We start from the raw sequence: 19,289 nt of genomic DNA, 5'->3' as shown, positions 1-19,289 counted from the left end.
GGTGCCCCTCCAGGGCTCCTGCAGCCATGCTGGTTGCATTATAGTTCCCTGGTAAAAATTTGTCGCATGAAGAAATGACTTCCCTGAGAAGGAGGTGGGTTTAGTAAGCAGCAGCTTACATGGGCTTAGTGTACAGTCAGTACATGGTCCTCTTGTCACAAAATGAAGACCTTATACTACCCTTGTCTTGTTGATCTCAGGACCTCTGCACAAGGACTTGAAATAATAGCCTTAATCATATGCTCTCTCCCTTCTGCACTGGCATTTGCTTACTTTTATCCTAAACATCTTTTTATTAAAAGCTTGGTTTTTTAAAGAAATTTATGAACATTGTACCCGTTCATGTTAAAATTCATGCCTCAGGCTATAAAATAAAAAGTGATTCCCCCCTCCCCCACCCCCTGGGTTTTTATGTGGTTAACATTTCTGGAAGCATGCATAAGAAACTGTTAGAAGAAAGAGTGTTCCTAGAGAGTGACCTGTTGACTTCTAGAATCTTTGTTCTCAGGAGGGAAAACAGAATTCCGGTCTAGGAGCAGCTCTTTTTGTGTAAGGATTTGTGACAAGAATCTTTCAAAAGTTGTAGTTTGGGTACAGAACTTGGGAGAGGCCATGGTGGCGTTCCCTGGAGAGCCCATGGAATGAATATGAATGTCTCGGAGGTCCTTGAGAGTGGGAGCGTAGATGAAGGTGATTCTTTCTGTCTCTCACCATTCCATCTCTCTGATAGAGCATGGAAAGCTTTCCTGAGTCCTTTATTTTGATTCAGTATGAAATTAAAATCTCAAATCTTTCATTTATTGAAGTCGATCATTATTTTGGATCAGCATTTGGGAGATAATGGAGGAAAGGGAGTCAAGAGGTTCATGCTGTGCGTCTTAGGTATGTGATAAAGAATTTACGTGAGTAGGTCACCTGCTTGGCTCAGTCCATTAAATGTCCGCTTTCTGCTCAGGTCATGGTTCTGAGGGTCTGGGATGAAGTCCCCCATCCATCGTGCTCCCTGGTCAGTGGGGAGCCTGGGAGCCTGCTTCTTTCTCCCTCTCTCCCTCCCCCCCCAACCCCCGCCTGGCTCATGCTCTCACTCCCTCTTTGTCAAATAATAAATAAAATCTTTAAGAAAAAAGAAAAGAATATAAGTGAGCAGTTTTTGATTTTGCAGGGAGGAGAGTGAATGGTACTGGGGCGGTGTCCTGGGCAGTGAGTCAAAATTGTCACCTTCTGTGGCTGACGTGCCATGCTTTGGAGAAGCAGGGTTTTGACCCATGCTGAGGCACTGTCTTTCATCTCACCTCTGCAGTGTGACTCAGGCACTTTCTTACTGAGTTTGTTATGATGAGCACGTTGCATTTATAATTCAAATGTCTAGAATTTTCATTGAAAACACTCTGCTAGGCAGGTGAGATTCCCTAACACAAGGCAAAGAAAAGAATTGCTATTAAAAAGACAAATAAGGGGGGCGCCTGGGTGACTCAGTGGGTTAAAGCCTCTGCCTTCAGCTCAGGTCATGATCTCAGGGTCCTGGGATCGAGCCCCGCATTGGACTCTCTGCTCAGCAGAGAGCCTGCTTCCCCCTCTCTCTCTGCCTGCCTCTCTGCCTACTTGTGATCTCTCTCTGTCAAATAAATAAATAAAATCTTTAAAAAAAAAAAAAAAAAGAAAAGACGAATAAGGTGTTTTTTCCCTCCAAATAGGCCTTTCTTTCCTTTTTTTTAAAACCTTTTTCCCTTTAAATTATGTCTGTGTCAAGCAGGATGAAAGGCGGGACGCCTGGGTAGCTCAGTCGATTAAGGGTCTGACTCTTGGTTTCAGGTCAGGTCATGATCTCAGGGTTGTGAGATCGAGCCCCATGTGGACTCTGCTCTGTGAGGAGTCTGCTTGAGATTCTTTCTCCCTCTCCCTCTGCCTTTCATACTCACGTTGTTTCTCTCTCTTTTCTCTCAAATAAATAAATAAATAAATCTTAAAAAAAAGAAAAGTAGGATGAAAGGCCTGTGACCTTTCCCTAATTTCAACCCAGTTTCAAGGAGAAATTAGAGTCATGCAAAGACGGGCACTGGCAGGCTGATCCGTGCATGTACTAAGATAGTCCTTATCCAGCTGTTTGGAAATTGATTGGTTTAGTACTGTAGGTGTCCCCCTGCTAAGCCAAATCCAGAGTTAAAAATCCGGAGTTTTATCACTGAACTGCTTTTTTCACTCACAGGGGATTGGGAGCCAGGTCTAATTGGCGTACGTGGGATTTGTATGGAAATTTTCAGTCATGCAGCTTTTTACAAAGTCAAGGAACTCGTGCAAAGAATTAACAAAAGAAAATAGATGTTCTCTTTTTTTCTTAGCACTTTCATGATGGTCTCCTTTGTTTGCGGCTTATTTTTGTGGTCTTAGTAACTCTGAAAGTGAGCAGGATGGGAGACAACCAGAGAACCGAGACGGACGAGGCGTCAGCACCTTCGTGCCATTCTGTAAGCACAGCCTGCCCTCTGAGCAGGGGGAAGTGTCTGTGGCACTTTTAAGCAGAAGAATTTGTGGCTCAGCAGTTGGACAGGTTTTTTTCCAGAGAACACAGAGGAAGTTAAGTGTGTGACAGTTGACCTGGTCTGGTGGAGTCTGTTTGTCCCAGGACGGAGTCCTTGTGTCCCCTGCCCCCCCCCCCCCCCCCCCCCCCGGCACCACAGTCCTGGAGCTCTACACAGTTGAGGGCCTTCTGGCAGAGAATTCTATCTGGCTTCAAAACAAAAACAAATTTCAGACACTGACTCAAGTAGTTTAATTATACTCTATCTTTGCGTACTACGGTACCTTCTGTTTGGCTTGGAAAGCTGTCATGTCTACAGGATGAAGTTAAAGATACTTGCTCTTGTGTAAAGGCAGTTTTATATATGTTGCTGGCCTTTAGGTGTCTCTGCTTTGCAATCTGCTCAGAGGGGCCACTTCTGGAGTGACACCCTCCCAGTCTTCTCCTCCTGGTGCTGCTTGCTATCCCCTCCCCCCACCACCTGGGCCCCACCATAGAGAGACACTGTGGGCTTGGCATTCTGTGATTTTGGCATAGTCGGAAATGGAAGCGGCTGGGGGCCAGAGCCGTGGTCCATCCCCCCAGTCAGACCCTACCGGGTCCATGGCTGAGTCTTTGAAAAGCACTTTAGCAGGTGAACCGTGGAGCCTTTTATTTATTTATTTATAAAAGATTTGATTTATTTATTTGATAGAGGCACAGCGAGAGAAGCAACACTAGCAGGGAGAGTGGGAGAGGGAAAAGCAGGCTTCCCGCTGAGCTGGGAGCTGGATGCGGGACTTGATCCCAGGACTCCGGGATCATGACCTGAGCCGAAGGCAGACACTTAACTACCGAGTCACCCAGTGTCCTCCTTGGGGCCTTTTATTTAGGGCAGCCTCTGGTCTTCACACCTGGAAATGAGAACGTGAAAGCCATGGTGTAATTCCCAACCATTGTTATGTGGTTGTAGCATTTAGAATTGGATGATTTCAAATAATAACACCACCAAACCTGAGCTTTCCGACTAGTTTTCTGGGAGGGATTGCCGTGATTTGCCTAGATGCCCCGAGAAGCAGTGTTCCGAACAACGTGCTTCATTGAAAGGTGAATCAGGCGTGTGGCTTCCAATATACAGAGGAGGGTCCGAAATTACCTTAAGAGGAAAGCCTTTTCCCATCTTGTGTTGTTTGGAAGAGTTTGCTTTTCTTCTTACCCTACTGTGGGTTCAAGTGTGGGCCTGGCCACCACGCCCAGTGACCTTTTATAGTCACTGACTTTCCCGATTTCCTTTTCTTCATTCTGGAAATACTTGTCTTCACAGTCATGCGAAGATGGACTGAGAGAACCTACAGTATTATGTCCCTCTTATGTGATAGGAGCTAAACAGTGGCTGTCCCTTTTCATAGTTTTACATGAACTTTGAAATCAGAGAGGTTTGGCCTTGAGTAAATTGTCTATCCTCTGAGATCTTCACTGATCACCTCCATAAAATGGGGATGTCGAGCCATCAAGGAGATGGAGAGTATCTGATGCCTTGTACCCAGCAGACCCTTAACCAAGAACTCACCCACGATGCTTAAGAAACAAGGTGTAAGGGAGAACTTGCTTCTATCTTGGCTCCAAAAGGAAAAGTCTCTGCCACATTCAGGAAAGCCAGTATTGGGAGTGACCAATGTACATCTCTTCAGGTTTCTGTGTCAGGGATAGGAGTTGAACCTTGACACTTCACTTTGGAGACCAGATCCGTGCGGAAAGCAAATGGTTTTGTAAGTTTCCCTCGCTTTGCTAACAAAGCAGCCGTGATGTCAGGCACCAAGGGCGGTGAAAATGCAAGGGGACGGACTGTGGCAGTGGTCACCGTCAAAGAGCTGTGATTTCCCCATACATGAAGTGCAGTCTTTCTGTCTAACTTGTTTTACATGAAAGAGGTGTCTGTGGGCGATATCGTAAAAACAGCCAAATACCATGATATGGAGAGAACGTCGTGAGCATTAAGTCATTGTGCCCCTGAGTGCTCGCAAGAACGTAAAAATATTTTCTGAGCAAAATAAAACACGGTGGCCACTCTGGTGGTTGTTGATCTGAGAATCCAGGATTGGGGGGCGGGGGTTAATAGTCGGATGAGTGTGAAGATCATTGCACTGGTTGGAGGAAACCCCAGGGCAAGCTCCCCTCGGGGTGTGTGGACTGGTCCCAGGGTGTGGGAGGGCCATCTTCCCTTGACGCTGGTCCATCTCTGGCCCTGGCTGGCCCTTTTCCCTCTGCCTGCACATCACCTGCCTGTCTCTTTGCTGGATCTGAGCGGTGCAGTCAGGTGCCCACCAGGGTGTCTTCCCCCACCCCCCAACCCCTGCCCTGTCGACCCTGCCCCTTTGGCTGTCGTTTTCCTGTCCTGGATCCCATCCAGGGCTGACAGAGTCAGTGTTGGAGGGAAGCAAAGAGGCTGCTACCCGCCCTGTCAGCTCTGGAGCCTTCCTTGCTCATCAGCCCTCAGGAAGCCCTTGAAATAAGGTGAACTGAGAAAATATTGCCAGAGTCTCTCTGCAGACTTTTCCCCCCAACCCCCTCTGATTACATACACTAAGTGCCGCTATCTGTGTAAATAACCTTTTCTTCCCCACCTCTCTCTACCCCTCTCCTCCCCCACTCCCATGCTCTTAGGCTCTCTCGAGTGATAAATAGCCAGGCTACTGCTCAGCGTGCACCAACACCTGGGAATAATCATGCAAAAATAACAGTGAGAGACTGCCGCGCGTCTGTTCTTGACATTAACTTTCCTCGGTTTGACAGGCTGCCACCACCAGCTGTTAGACTTATGGGTCCCCCCCCATCCCCGCCCCAACTGGAGATGGCTGCTTTCCTGCTTTTCTTTTTTTGGGGCTGTAATAGGTTACATCAGTGTCCCATCAAGATGACAGAAAAGAGCTTTGACAAAGGAACCGGTGCTCAGACTGGCTGGTTCTCTATTACAATCTTGTATTCTAGATGTTAGTAGTATTAGACTGATGATTCCCCACTAATTTTTTTTTTTAACATGGAATATCTGATGAGTACTATTTTAGCATTCTCCGCTTACCACCACCGCCCCCTCCCCCCCCAGGTATTCGTAATTGTCTCCCATGAATTGCCTTTAGATGCAGCAGATCTTGGTATTTGGTCTTGAAGGGCCAAACCACCTACTGATGTCTTTTTCGTCAAGGTGTCCTGTGTATTTGTAACCACAGTGACATATTGACAATGGCAACAGCTTTTATGGGTTGAGTGCTGCTCTGTCCCAGGAGCTGAGCTCGGGTTGTTTGTCTGATTTCATTATTTCCATTTTACAGATGAAGACATGGAGTCCCAGACAGGTCAGGGCACTTGTCCCCAGGTCGTGTAGCTGAAGGTAGACTACACTGGGATTCCAGTTTTGAGGACTGGCGCCCCGTACCCCAGTGTCTGGCACTGCATGCTGTGTTTTGAACTCAGGCCCTGTGGTCAGCCCCTTTGGACAATTTGGCTGCATTTGTAGAAATGTTTGAGGAGTGCCCCAGTCTTGCTTGATGAGGTAGGATGTCCAGGAGAACAGGGACCTGCTTGGCTTTGACCTACTTCTGGTGTGCTAGCAGGGTACCCAGTGCCTGGCACACAGCAGGTGTGTAATTACTGTTTATTGGGGGGATACGTGCTCAAGTTGGGGCAACTCAGAGGTGGCTTTGGGGGGAGTTGCGTGAAAAAGGGGGTGCAACTAGAGATTAGGAGGAGATTTTGTAGATGTGTCGGACTCATCAGGACGTGCTATAAAATTGCGGGGGGAAGGGGGGGTGAGTTGAGGGGCAGATGAAGCCCCTGCATGAAAGGAGAATTTCCCTGGGCTGAGCTGCTCAGGGTTAAGCCCCTTTTCTTATACTTTGAACACACTTTAACTGCACTTAACCATGCATTTGGAGGGGATTATAGATTTATGTTAAATATAGTAGGATATAAAAAGGAGCTTTGTAAGGTTGAGGCAGGGTTAGAGAACTGTAATATCAGACCAGGGACTTATTTATTTTTTCCCCCTCTCCTTTCCTTCCTCACAGCCAGCATTTACTGAGCTAAGCACTTTGCTGAGCCATCACTTGGCGTGAGTTATCTTAGGATAACTCACGTGGACCCGTGCTTAGGTCCAGACATTGAGCCTCAGAGTAACCAAGTAACTTGCTCAGGGGGCCCCCACAGCAAGTACCAGCCAGGTCAGGATTAAAACCCGAGATCCACCATGGCCAAGTAAAAGTGTGTGCCACTTGGAGGGAGTCCTCCTAGGGACTGTTGCCGCCCTCTGCCCCCCGCGAGCCTCATTGGTTGAAGAAGGTACGGTTCTGTCTATGGATCAGTGACCTGGAACTCAGGGTGCAGTGGAGTTGATCTTTTGTATGAGGTAAAAACACTACTGAAAATCCCTCCAGGTCCCTGCTTTGCATATGGTGCGTGTGGCTTTGTGTTAGACCCGATAAGAGAACTGAAACCTGTAGGGGGACATTCGCTGGCAGAAAGAGCTAGTGACACTGAATTTGCTCCCTTCTACCTCTTTTGTCTCCCAGTGTGTGTATTTGAACTCCTGCTGTCCCGTTTCTGCTTCTAGGATGCTGCTGCTTTCTACCCACTTGGGCTACCCCCGGAGATAGCTTCTTGCGTTTGTGCAAATACGGGCTATGTTTCTCTCTAACAGGCGGAGGTTGGGCTGGGTGGTCTTTGAGGTATAGAACGTTGTGTGATTGTCTTGGGGGAAATCTGGAAATGCAGAGTCAGCTTCCTGGAGCTGGGCAGGTCACCGCCAGGCCGAAGGGAAACTCAGCCCTGTAGGTTGATGCCACCAGATGTGTGGGCCCAGCCTAGCATATTATCTAATTATTATTTTAAGAGATAGTAGACATTCAGTCTCTTACCTCATTTTTTTTGTTGGCAAAAACCTGCCATGTTTTAGGAAGCAGCATACCTACCAGATAGAAACCATGCCTGGGGCCGCAGTAATTCCCCATCCTCCTCTGTGGTTGGTGACTTCTGGGGAAGTGGAGCTTCTAATAGACCGGAAGGGTGGTCTTTGTTCTTCACTCCACATTCTGCAATCCCAAGGGAGAAGAGTTCCCCTTTCTTCTCTCACTGGTAGTGAGGCTCTGGTACCTACCTATAGGAATGGCAGCTGTGATTTCTCTTGAGGAAGCCAGTGTTGTAGAAAAACCGAGAAGCTGACTGTGTGAGTCAAGGAGTTGAAGGTCTTCACTGTATTACCTGTTGAGTCTTCCTATGAAGTTTAACAGTTTTAGCCTATTATCGCATGGAATTGCTTATGATGAGTTCATATTTTCTGGTCAAACCCTATAAAGCTTAGTTTCTCATTTTGAAACATGTGGGGACAGGGCTCCAAGGTCCCCTCTGTAAATGCTGTCAGCCAGGCTCTTACCATTGCATTTTGGATTGTGTGGATGGAAATAAACACAGTTCACTCGCTGAGAGGCCCCGCATACCGTGGCCTCTCCCCTCAAGCCTTCTAGATTCTTTAGAAATTTGATGTTTGACTTCTCTTAAATATCCCAAATAGTAGAGGTGTGTGTGTGTGTGTGTGTGTGTGTGAATATTCGTAGTTGGAGTTTACATCGAAATAGAGATTTTGTCCAGAAATCCTGTTGTGATAGGAGTTGCCATCAGTAGAAGGCTGGAGATTACATTTTCCAGTTGAGGAAAACGGTGTTCAGCAGAACTTAAGTGCCTCCCCAAAGGGGCAAGCTAATTAGTGTCAGAGTAGGGGCCAAAATCCTAGTGTCCAACACCCTGTCCTTATAACTTGGTGTTATAGGCTTTGCCTCGTTGTATCCCAGTGTCCCATTTTGGGGAATTAATGCCCTCTTGTATGCCTTACTTCCTTTTATTTCATCCCCTTTTCTTGTATATCTAATTGAAGCCATGTTCGTTTTCTTGGAATTAATGTAGGCTTTTGATCAAGGGATGTAAAGGGTATTTCGAGAATATTGTTCCGTTTTGTCTTTTCAGTTTATATATGTAGCAACCAATCATTGTCAGTTTACAGCTAACTATACAAATTAAGAAGTTGTTGGCAAATGTGAAAGAAAAAAACTTACAAGGAGCCAGTTTATCATTTCCCTCAGCCCCGCCCCCCCCCCCTTTAAATTCTGGTAAGTGGTTCTTTTTTTAAGATTTTATTTATTTATTTGTCAGAGAGCGAGTGAGCATGCACAAGCAAGCAGAGAGGCAGGCAGATGCAGAAAGGGAAGCAGGCTCCGCACTGAGCAAGGAGCCTGATGCAGGACTCCATCCCAGGACCCCATCCCAGGACCCCGGGATCATGACCTGAGCCGAAAGCAGTGGCTTAGCCCACTGAGCCACTCAGGCATCCCTGGAAAGCAGTTCTTATCTCACACAATCTTTTAGCTGAAAAGATTACAATGTAGCATTGGGTTTTTTTTTTTTAACCCCTCACTTGAATTTCCTCCCTCAGTACCCCTCTCTTCATCTGTCAGCTCAGTCTTAAAATAGAAACTATCAGTAGGAACTCTGATCCGCATTAAGCTGCATTTATGTGAAAGCGTAAATCACCAGACCTGGGGTCTCGGGGCTGCTACGTGCTTTCTTTCTTGGGGTCTGTGATCAAGAACGCAGAACAATACAAAGCATGGAGCTAAAGTTTTATGGCAGCTCTGAGAGCAGGAAATTAAGTTTCTTCCCCATGCAGATGGGTGGAGGGCTGTTCTCTCACGACTTGGATCAGTCAGGCAAGTGAACGTCAGTTTATCATTTCAGTGAGAGGCAAACTGTAGAAATAGTTCCTACTATCATATGAACAAGGAGCCCACACAGATGACTGCTTCAGCTGTTGAACTAGGAGCACACTTCCTCATATAATTTATCTTGAAATGCATGCGCGGTGTGTGTGTGTGTGTGTGTGTGTATTTAAACAACAAAGACTATGTTCTAGTACATTTGTAGCCAAGTGTTGATTTCTCACAAAGGTTAATTGGGAACATAGGAACCGCAGACTAAGATGGCGTTTTGCCGGAAAAACCTTCTGTGTGCCCTTTTTTACACATATGACTCGTTAGCTCGACTGATCGTGTGTGCAAGGAGTCATCCCTTATAGGTGGGCGGTGTCACACGAGGGCATGAGGAATGTGGAGTCCCGGTGCAGATGGGCTTTACATTGGGCTTATCTGCCTTTGACCACCTGTTTGAGCAGGGCCCTAACTAATTCTCTTAACAGTCCTAACAGTGGTTAAAATGGGTCTGATGAATGAGTGGGGTGTCTGGTGATTGACCTATTTGGTATGTGCACAGCCTTTGGTTTCATTACGGCCGGGGTCCTGGACGTTTTGTGGGGACGATCTCCTTGCCTGTTCTCTAAGATAGGGGTGCAAAGGAGATACCGTTGCTCTTACAATGTAAGCTCTTACATTGGCTGTCTTGTCTGTTTCCTGGGATTTAGAGGGAGGGATCCTGGGTCTTGGTCAGATTCATCAGGGATCTCTCCAAGCCGAGCCACTGACGGATGGGTGCATTGGAGAAACTCCAGTTCTTTTGATGTTGGGCACACATTTATTTCCCCATTTGTATGAATTTTGTTAAACTTTGCAGTAGAAAACTTAATTAGGAGTTGATGCTTAATACATGCTAATAATATCCAGTTTATGTGTTTGAGTGTGTATAATCAAGTTTATGTATTTTATATATTCAGCAGAGTAAGTTAATGTATTTTCGTAGTGATTTAATTCATTATGGTTTATAAAGTACTTTGAAAACAATTTCAGTCCATCTCCTGTGCTTAACTGTCCAAATGATGCATCTGCGGTGTTTATTGGAGTTCCTCTTTTGGAAAACACTGCAGTTTTGGAAGTACGATTTTATTACAGGAGGGAAGGAGCCTGAATTTTGCAGAGCGTATATCTCGCACCCTGACCGAGGCTGACCGGTTGTCCATCGGTGACATCAGGACATTGAAGTCCTGCCTCTCCTTCTGGAAGCGAGAGCCCCAATGCTGACCTTGTTCGGCATGTGGGAAAAAAAGAAATCAGATGCTCATTTCCCTTTGACTGTGTCTTTTGGCACCATGCAAACCCTCAAAGCGTATTATAATTGCAAATGGAATTTGGAACGGTGATGTATTCTAGAAGTGATGTAAACAGATTGCATTGCAAACAGCTCCGAGAATACAGCACCACTGCAGTAAGCCTGTCTGTCTTTCAGGTTGACCCCCTGTTTACAGTGCCAGCGCCGCCACCACCGATTTCCAGCAGCCTCACGCCTCAGATTCTGCCCTCCTACTTTCCCCCATCTTCACCCAATATTGCAGCACCGGTCGAGCAGCTTTTGGTTCGGACTCGTTCCGTGGGTGTCAATACGTGTGAAGTTGGAGTAGTGACAGAGCCCGAGTGTCTGGGGCCCTGTGAACCTGGGACCAGTGTGAATTTGGAAGGGATCGTGTGGCATGAAACAGAAGAAGGTAAATACACTTTACTTTTCTCTATTTCCCTGTGCCCTCTTCCCCATGACGTTCTGTGTTTATGCCCACCGGTGAGGGGACGTGGTCTGGTGGTAGGCGGCGAGGTGGGAAGAGGGGTTTTCATGCTGTCTGGAGATGGCTGTCGAAATAAGCACGGAGGCTCTTGTGTTCAAGGTGAATGAGAGGTCCGTGAAAGGGATCTGTACTTTAGGCGCTAGCACAGGGAGACTGGGAAGCAGGATGAGGGTTCCCCTTTGCCCCAAGAGGGATTGTGGAAATTAGGGAGACAGATGGATCTCAAGTTCACTTTCTTCTTTGGTGCCAACCAGTCTGTCTGGACACGGTGGTTTCGTTTATCTTGACGTGGGGTATTAAGGCTTAAATTGACCTGCTGAATTGAGCTCGGGTTCTTGTGTTTAGCGAGAGCCGTGCCCGTGATGTGGCTGTGGCTGGTTGGTGGTCTGAGCTCACAAAGCCCAGGCTCAGAGGCTTTTAAGCCCCAGCTGAGCCAGTCATTTCTCTTCTGTGACTGGAGACATGGCACCTTCCCTGCCCCTTAGCTCCCCGGGCCAACTGGCAAGGGGAATCCAGTAGTCATGAGACCAGGGGATTAGGATTAACCTATCACTGCTCTTAGAAATGTATAAGTGTGGCCTCTACCATACCTACCATGGATCGAACCCTGACTGGACACATCTCATAGCACGTGATCCCCTGGTCTGGTGTGTTTCAGATGTCATTGACCTTAGAGGCCCTTAAGCAATGAAAAACGAAATACCAAGGACAGCACTGCATTGCTCCCCTGGGGAATGAGAGGAATAGAGAAAAATGAGGAAGAAACAAGCCCCAGGCGAGCAAAGGAGAGTGAACAACCCCTTCTTCCCTCTAAGCTAGGTTGGTCAAGGATAAGGGAGAGGACAGGTGTCTGTATCATGACCCGTTGGTCTGAGAGGAGTAGGGACAGGGAGGAGGGTAACGAGACTCAGAATCATTGTTTAGGTCCCTCTGCATCAAGGGGAAAAGTTGAGGGTTGCAACTCCTAGGAAAGAAAGTAAAATATATAAAAAAGAATGAAAATCAGATGACAGGTTGTCCCAGCGTAATTGTCAGAAGGTGGAAAGCAGCACACACTGTCTCCAGGTAGAAAAGCAAAAAACCTTAGGAGAGTCTTGGAATTCTGCGTCTTGTGTCAGATACGCTGTTAAAGGATCTATTTTGTGTTTGGTTACAGAATTTCGTAGATAGCATCGGTAAGGAAAAGTCTTTACGATGAAGGAACCCGGAAAAGTGAATAAAAGCGGCAGATGGGAAGAGCTCTCTTGTGTGCGCAACCAAAAGTGATAGTTCACGTTTGTTTTCGGCTTTAGAAATGTCTGGTGTTTGGGGTGGGGGGGTGGAGGGGGTGTGTCCTCTTTGTACTTTTAGTAGAGCTCTGCAGCCAGATTGGGGGGAGTTGGGGGAAGAGGAGCTAGAGTTCACATTTTCATCTCTTGCTTGTCCATTGAGACGCCCTCCAGGGCACAGGGTAGGTCCCCTGTGGGCAGCCAGCTTCTGTCCTCCTGCTTCCCCTTGGGTTGTGTACATACTTGGCCTTCTCAGACTTTCCCAAGAGCGGAAGCGGGGGCTGAGGGTGTCCCGGCTGGTATCTTGGGGGAGAAAAGTATAGAAAGAGACAGCATCAAGACATTAATAAGGTCGTAGTTCATTAGCTTGGGTACTGATGATTTGGACACAGAAAAAGATTTGGAAAGGCCAAGGTTGATCTTCCATTGACTCGAAAGAAAGATTTTCTGGCACTTGAATCCACGTGCTTGTTAGGGTGAAGTAGCGCCTTGCACTTCTGTCCCAGCTGCGACTTAGTGACTGTCGGTTTATTGCGCGTCTTGACTTTACTTAGTCCTGTGTGGAACAGGACCATGTTCCTGCAGCATGACCTCACTGGGTGGCAGATGCTGTAAAATTAGCTACAGCCTTTCTGGAACGCCTGTAAGTCTTGGGTTATTTTTCACTTCGCTTGGACGTTGGCTTGGTTTTGACTTGAACCTGAGCTTCTAATAAAAGATGGGTTTACTTAGGGGAAACAAATGTTGTATTCAGAAACTGTAGGAACTCTGGGCAAACCGTTAAAGAGCTCTATGCTATTGTCAAGATTACTGTGACATTCTTTTCTTCCTTCTGTTTGGTCGCGGTGCACGTACAGTCTCACGAGTTGCACAGTGTTCTCTGAGTGGTCCGCCTCCTGAGTCCGTGTGCTGCGGTCCCCCCATCCTGTGGGTGTGCCCCTCCCCCCTCTTGTTGCACACTGACAGCTTTCCGGGCTCTGCAGACCCAGGACTGGAACCTTCTGCAGCTCTAGCCTTCTTGTTACTGTCTCACATTTTCCAGGATTTGGGACGTGTGGATGTCGACTGTGGTGACAAGAAGGAGCCAGAGCTCCTTAACACAGTTATTCTTGCTGAATAAACTCAACTCCCGACCTCCACAGAACTCGAGAACCCGACTTGGTAAAGACGCGGGTCGTAAAATGTGTGTTTAATGTGCAACCCTTCTTAAGAGTGCTCCATTTGCAACCCCCCTCTGCCCCCCTGTACAGTGTGTTTAAAGCTCTTGTACCAATTTAAAAATTAAATCCACTTGACCATTAATTTTTCCCTTTGGGGAAAAACAAAGAGAGAAACAGAACAAACGCATTTGGAGCCAGTTAGTTGGCAGAGCTAAAAGGGATGGGTTTGGGAAGAACGGGAGGGGACGGGAAGCCACAATCGTTTACTGCTGTGGGGTCGCATTAACGACAAGCTTTAAGTCAGGCACTTCGGAAAGTGCCGGTTGCCTCTGATTAACCTCCTGGAGATGGAGTTGAAAAAAAAAAAACAAAAAACAAAAACTCTTCCCTGGTGTTTTCATTTGAGGTGATTTTTATACCCCGGAGTGGTTTTCACACACCTAATTTGTTAGGTGCATTCATAGGGGGAGGGGTGTGTGTGTGTATTGAGATCCTGTGTGTGTGTGTGTGTGTGTGTGTGTGTATTGAGATCCTAGAAATTTCTGGAGCTCCTATCTGCCGTCTTTGGAGGGAATATGGAGTGTTCTCAAGATCTGTTTTGAAGGATAATGTGCACCAGCAAGACAACAATATGAAATCCCCACTAAATACTAATTGCTTCTTGTGCTTGGAATTCCTCATTTGAGGAGGGTTCTTTGAGTCACAGGCTTTGCTTTTAGTGTTGCTGCCAGGATGTGGAGTCCTGGTTGCCTGAGGACCAGAGTGTCCTCAGGAGTAACGTGTGGTGAGAGAAGTTCCCTCTGGAAATAATTAGTGGGTTTCAGAGCGTGCTCCAGAGGAGAGAAAAACTATTAACTGCATTTGGATGTTTAGTTACTCGGCTCTGATCTCTCTTCTTGAAGGTGAGTGCATGGGAGCAGTGACGTCTCGTGCAGAATTGCTCTCAGATGTTGGAAAGAATTTCCTGGGCATTTCATTCCTGATGTTTGGGATGCACATGCCTTTGTATAGTTATTTGTTTGGAAATTGGCTCTTTTGGGGAGGGTGAGGGTAGGGGAGACCAAACTGGAAGAAACATGGTGTGTACGCAGAGCGTGTAAATACATACATACTGAACTTGGCTTTTTCGCTCTTATGAACGTGTTTTCCTTTGGATTTTTACTAAAGCATATTTCTAACTGGGCTCACCCCCCGCCTTTTTGGGGGGGGGGGCTCTATCCGAGAACACACTTTGTTGTTATAACTCTAATTTACTTTGGCCTTTCAAACATGTAAGGTTACAACACTGAGGTTCTCAGCTCTGTGCCTTTGAGTCACCCGGAGATTTTTAAAAACATGTCGAGGCACCACTTCCGGGCATTTCCTTGGTCAGGGATGGCAGTTTGGGCTGGTTGGGTGACCTGGTGTTGGTGTTTTTTTCCAGAGCTCCCTAGGGGATTCTGATGTGCAAACAAGATTGAGAAACACAGTCTCGGGGGAAAGAGGGGATGTCCTAACCCCTGCAAGCTGCTCGACCTTTTCCCTTTAAGGAAGTCCATGTGTTGTTACCTCATTTTCTTGGGTATAAAATGGACAGACACCCCTGCCCTATTTACCTCCCTGGATAGTGTTTGCCTAAAAGCTATAGTGTGGCAGGTGAGTGTCGTTGAAACACCATCCCAGAAAGAAAGAGGGTCCAGCGTTTGATTTTGAACTTGGACTTGACAGGGTGTCTGGGACTTAATGAACAACTAATCGGTACCACTCTTCTGACTTGTTAATATGGTGGGGTGGACCTTACTGTCTGTCCCTTCAGTGAGCCAGAAGTGGTAGCTTCATTTCCTTTCCCCGTGGTGTCTGCTGATTTTTTTTTTTTTTTTAAAGAAAGATTTTATTTATTTATTTGACAGAGAAAGAGAGAGCGTGTGCACAGGAGCAGGGGCAGAGGGAGAGGGAGAAATGGAGCCCAATGCAGGGCTTGAGCCCAGGACCCCGGGATCATGACTTGAGCTGAAGGCAGCCACTTAACTGACCTAGCCACCCAGGCTTCTCTCTGCTGAATTATTTTTGAAATAGTTCAGAAATCCAGAGTATTAAAGTTAAGACTTGGCAGCCTTCCTATTAGCTTTGAGAGGGGACGGTGAAAATGCAAATGGCAGCTTCTGAACGTAAGTGTGGTGTTTTAGAGAAGACGTGCCACCTGGTGTAAGAGGCAGAATGGTTCTTTGTATGAGGTTCTTCATCTGAGGTTCTATGTGTTTTCCAAGAACAGTGATCTTGGGAATTAATGTTTTAAAGGTAATTAATCGGGGGAAGTAAATGACTCTCTTTAAACCACCGGAGATGCTCGTCAGTGCTTCTGCTTCTCCTGTGTCTCCAGAGTCATAGAGAGGACAGTGTTTCAGCGTGCAGTATCGGGGGTTTCAGGTTCATTCATTAAGAGGCAAACGATCCTCTATAAACTGACGACAGGGCTGACATACGTTGTCGTTACTCCTGTGCTGTGGTGTTGACTTGCCGAACTTATTACTGGAGATAGAACTTTCATTTTGAGTTTTGATTTGAGAAGAGATTACATACGAAATCCAGGCTCACTTTGTGTTTTTGGTGTCTGAGTGTGGAATAGGTGCCATACTTTTTTTTTTTTTTTAACTAAGTGAAATGTTCTTACTTACTGAGGTATTTCCCAGTGATTTTATAAATTCAGCTTTGACTCATAAGGCGAGTAAGATGTCCACTTTCGCTTCTGCATTTCATTACCCGCCATGCCAGTGATGATTGTTAACTCAGCCGTGGTGGGGGTGGGGGGAGGGGACTTGAAGACTGCTAGGGAGCATGCTCCCTCCTATCAGGAATGGGCTAAGTGGAGGTAAATCAGCTCCTGGTATGGGGATTGGCAGGTGCACACAGTCAGTTAATCAGTGTGCTGGTAAGAAAGAGCATCGGGCCTTGATCTTCACCATGAACTCAAAGGGATTCAGAAAGCCAGAAGAACTGCTGGTTAGTGCCATTTGGTGTCTTGGCCATAAACTTGACCCCCCACTCCCACCCCAGGCATTCTTACAGTGGTGGTTGGCCGTGAAGAGTTGAGATTCATTACCACTGGTGGCAGAGCAGCTCGAAGGATGGGCCTTCCAAAGCGTACAAGAACCACCTATTTTTTAAAAAAAATATTCTATTTATTTCACAGAGATCACAAGTAGGCAGAGAGGCAGGCAGAGAAAGTGGAGGAAGCAAGTTCCCTGCTGAGCAGAGAACCCGGCGTGGGGCTCGATCCCAGGACCCTGGGATCATGCCCCCGGCAGAAGGCAGAGGCTTTAACCCACTGAGCCACCCAGGCGTCCCAAGAACCACCTATTTTTACATGCAGAAGTCAACCCAAGTAGAAAACCATATTTGTATATTTGCTGGACCACATGCCATCTTGGTTACCTCTCATTATTCTGGGTACAATGGTAAAGGTTTTTCTTTCTTTCTTTTTTTTAAGTAAAATAAACTTGGTTTAAAGATACATGTTATACATAATTATAAAACATATCAAAGTATTTGGTTTTTTAAGATTATAGAAACTCACGTTACCAGTTTCAGGTGTTCATAGTGTGTTGTCCGTAAAGATCTGTGAATGAAGGGGAGGTCTAAGGAAGGGACCAAGGGCGGGCTAGTCTGGGCTGCCTTGCTGGGTTTGCTTTCCTCCTGCAGCTACCAGCTGTAGGCTTTTCTGATGGGGCCACCGTTTGCATATGGATGAGTGATGGTGTGTTTTGCTGGAAAGTGATACCATAATCACATCACTGCTAGTCACGGTGAAATAAATAAGCTGCTCTTAGGTAGGGTTCAGCTTCATGTTTTTAGACCAAACATTTTTCTTTTGTGTCATTTGTGTGTGTATTTTGGTGGTGACCTTGGGTGTTAGGGAATGAAGCAGTCAGCTTCATTAAACTCCCTGTGTAAAGGCCTTTTCTTGTTAACCCTTTGGGTTGGTCAATACTGTAGCTGAACTTCTCTGTGAATACAGAATGTGAGGCATGTCAAACTAAACTTTTCTTCAGACTGGAGTATAATAAAAGATCTAAGAAGTTGTCTTACAAGATGTGTGTGGATAGTAGTGTCCTCCCTTGCTTGTCTTTTCCCTATATAGAAGTTGGTTAAAAAAAAATCTTGAAAGTGTCTTAATATTACAGTGACCTTGAAATGAAGATATATATTCTAATTATGAAATGGAGTATTCTCATTGTTGAAAGAAATAGCTTTTGGCCTACCTGGGCATATTGATTAAAAGTATTTCTTTGACTTGTTAAATAGAATTTTTATAGCAGCTTTCTTTTTTTTTTTAGATTTTTTTTTTATGTATTTATTTTGACAGAGAGAAATCACAAGTAGATGAAGAGGCAGGCAGAGAGAGAGAGAGAGGGAAACAGGCTCCCTGCTGAGCAGAGAGCCCGATGCGGGACTTGATCCCAGGACCCCGAAATCATGACCTGAGCCGAAGGCAGCGGCTTAACCCACTGAGCCACCCAGGCGCCCTTATAGCAGCTTTCTTGAGATACAATTCACACAGCATACAGCCCACCCATTTATTTATTTATTTATTTATTTGAGAGAGAGAGAGAGAGAGAGAGAGATCACAAATAGGCAGAGAAGCAGGCAGAGGGAGAAGGGGAAGCAGGCTCCCTGCTGAGCAGAGAGCCCAATGCGGGGCTCAATCGCAGGACCCTGAGATCATGATCTGAGCTAAAGGCAGAGGCTTAACCCACTGAGCCACCCAAGCGTCCCCAGTCCACCCATTTAAAGTGTATATTTCAGTGGTTTTTTTTTTTTTTTAAGATTTTATTTATTTATTTGAGAGAGAGAGACAGTGAGAGAGAGCATGAGCGAGGAGAAGCTCAGAGGGAGAAGCAGACTCCCCGTGGAGCTGGGAGCCCGATGCGGGACTCGATCCCGGGACTCCGGGATCGTGACCTGAGCCGAAGGCAGTCGTCCAACCAACTGAGCCACCCAGGCGCCCCATCAGTGGGTATTTTTTTAATGTATGAAGAGTCCTCCAACCGTCGCCACCATTAATTTGAGAACATTTTTATGATCCAAAGGAAACCCTGGCGCCCTTAGTAGTCACTACTGCTTCCTTAGCGCAATCCCCATTTCATTGACTAAATGCATCCTTGTCTTTGATTCTTCCTTGATTTTATGTGTGTTTTATGGATGAGAGAAAGGGTGGATTTGTTGAGTGTTTGTACCAGGCATTCATTGTGCTGGACATGCTTGCCAGGTAATGATTTCCTTTAATCCTTAGAACACAGTCCAGAGTAAACCGGTTTTGTCCATACTTTTAACGAAGGAGAGACTTAGAAAGGGATTTACCTCTGCAAGACCGCACACCTACCTCCTTGGACGTGCAGAACCCTTTGTGCGTCCCACCTTGTCCTGGGAGTTCCGCTCTAGCAAGCTCCCATGTATCTCCCAAAGCGTGCTTTGGAAGGAGGCAGTCAGTCCCATATGACACAGTAATCGGAGTTTTTATTTTATTTTATTTTTAAGCACAGAATGATAGGAAATTCTTTATAGTGCTCGCATCTGATTTTGGCAGGAGTAACTGAATCCGTTTCAGCTGGGTTGATGTATACACACCATCCCTTTCTGCCCCACTAAGCTGGAAGCTTCTTTAGTCCACAGATCCCATCTGTTTTGTTCACTGTTGGATCCCCAGCGCCTGGCACAGAGTCAGTATGCCATACATATTTGTTGAATGTTGAATACATTTGCGGAACAAAGTGATATGGTCTTGATACCTGTTTCAGTGTGTGTAGTATAGCTTTCTAGTCAAGAATATGTTACTTTTG

At 46.2% G+C, this 19,289-nt stretch overlaps 1 protein-coding gene across 4 annotated transcripts in view; it reads left to right on the top strand.

Moving 5' to 3' along the window:
• The window catches only part of ZNF608 (zinc finger protein 608), a 113,915-nt gene that overhangs the window by 42,538 nt on the left and 52,088 nt on the right, over positions 1–19,289 (top strand). For all 4 annotated transcript variants that reach the window (XM_032335497.1, XM_032335499.1, XM_032335496.1 and 1 more), the window contains one exon: positions 10,715–10,970. In XM_032335497.1, the coding sequence (XP_032191388.1) occupies positions 10,715–10,970 (256 nt within the window). The remainder of the gene's footprint in view (positions 1–10,714; positions 10,971–19,289) is intronic.

The sequence above is a fragment of the Mustela erminea genome, chromosome 3 (assembly GCF_009829155.1).
Source record: "Mustela erminea isolate mMusErm1 chromosome 3, mMusErm1.Pri, whole genome shotgun sequence".
Taxonomy (NCBI): Eukaryota; Metazoa; Chordata; class Mammalia; order Carnivora; family Mustelidae; genus Mustela; species Mustela erminea.
Note: the sequence above shows the minus strand (reverse complement) of the source record. Positions and strands in the feature narration are given on the sequence as shown.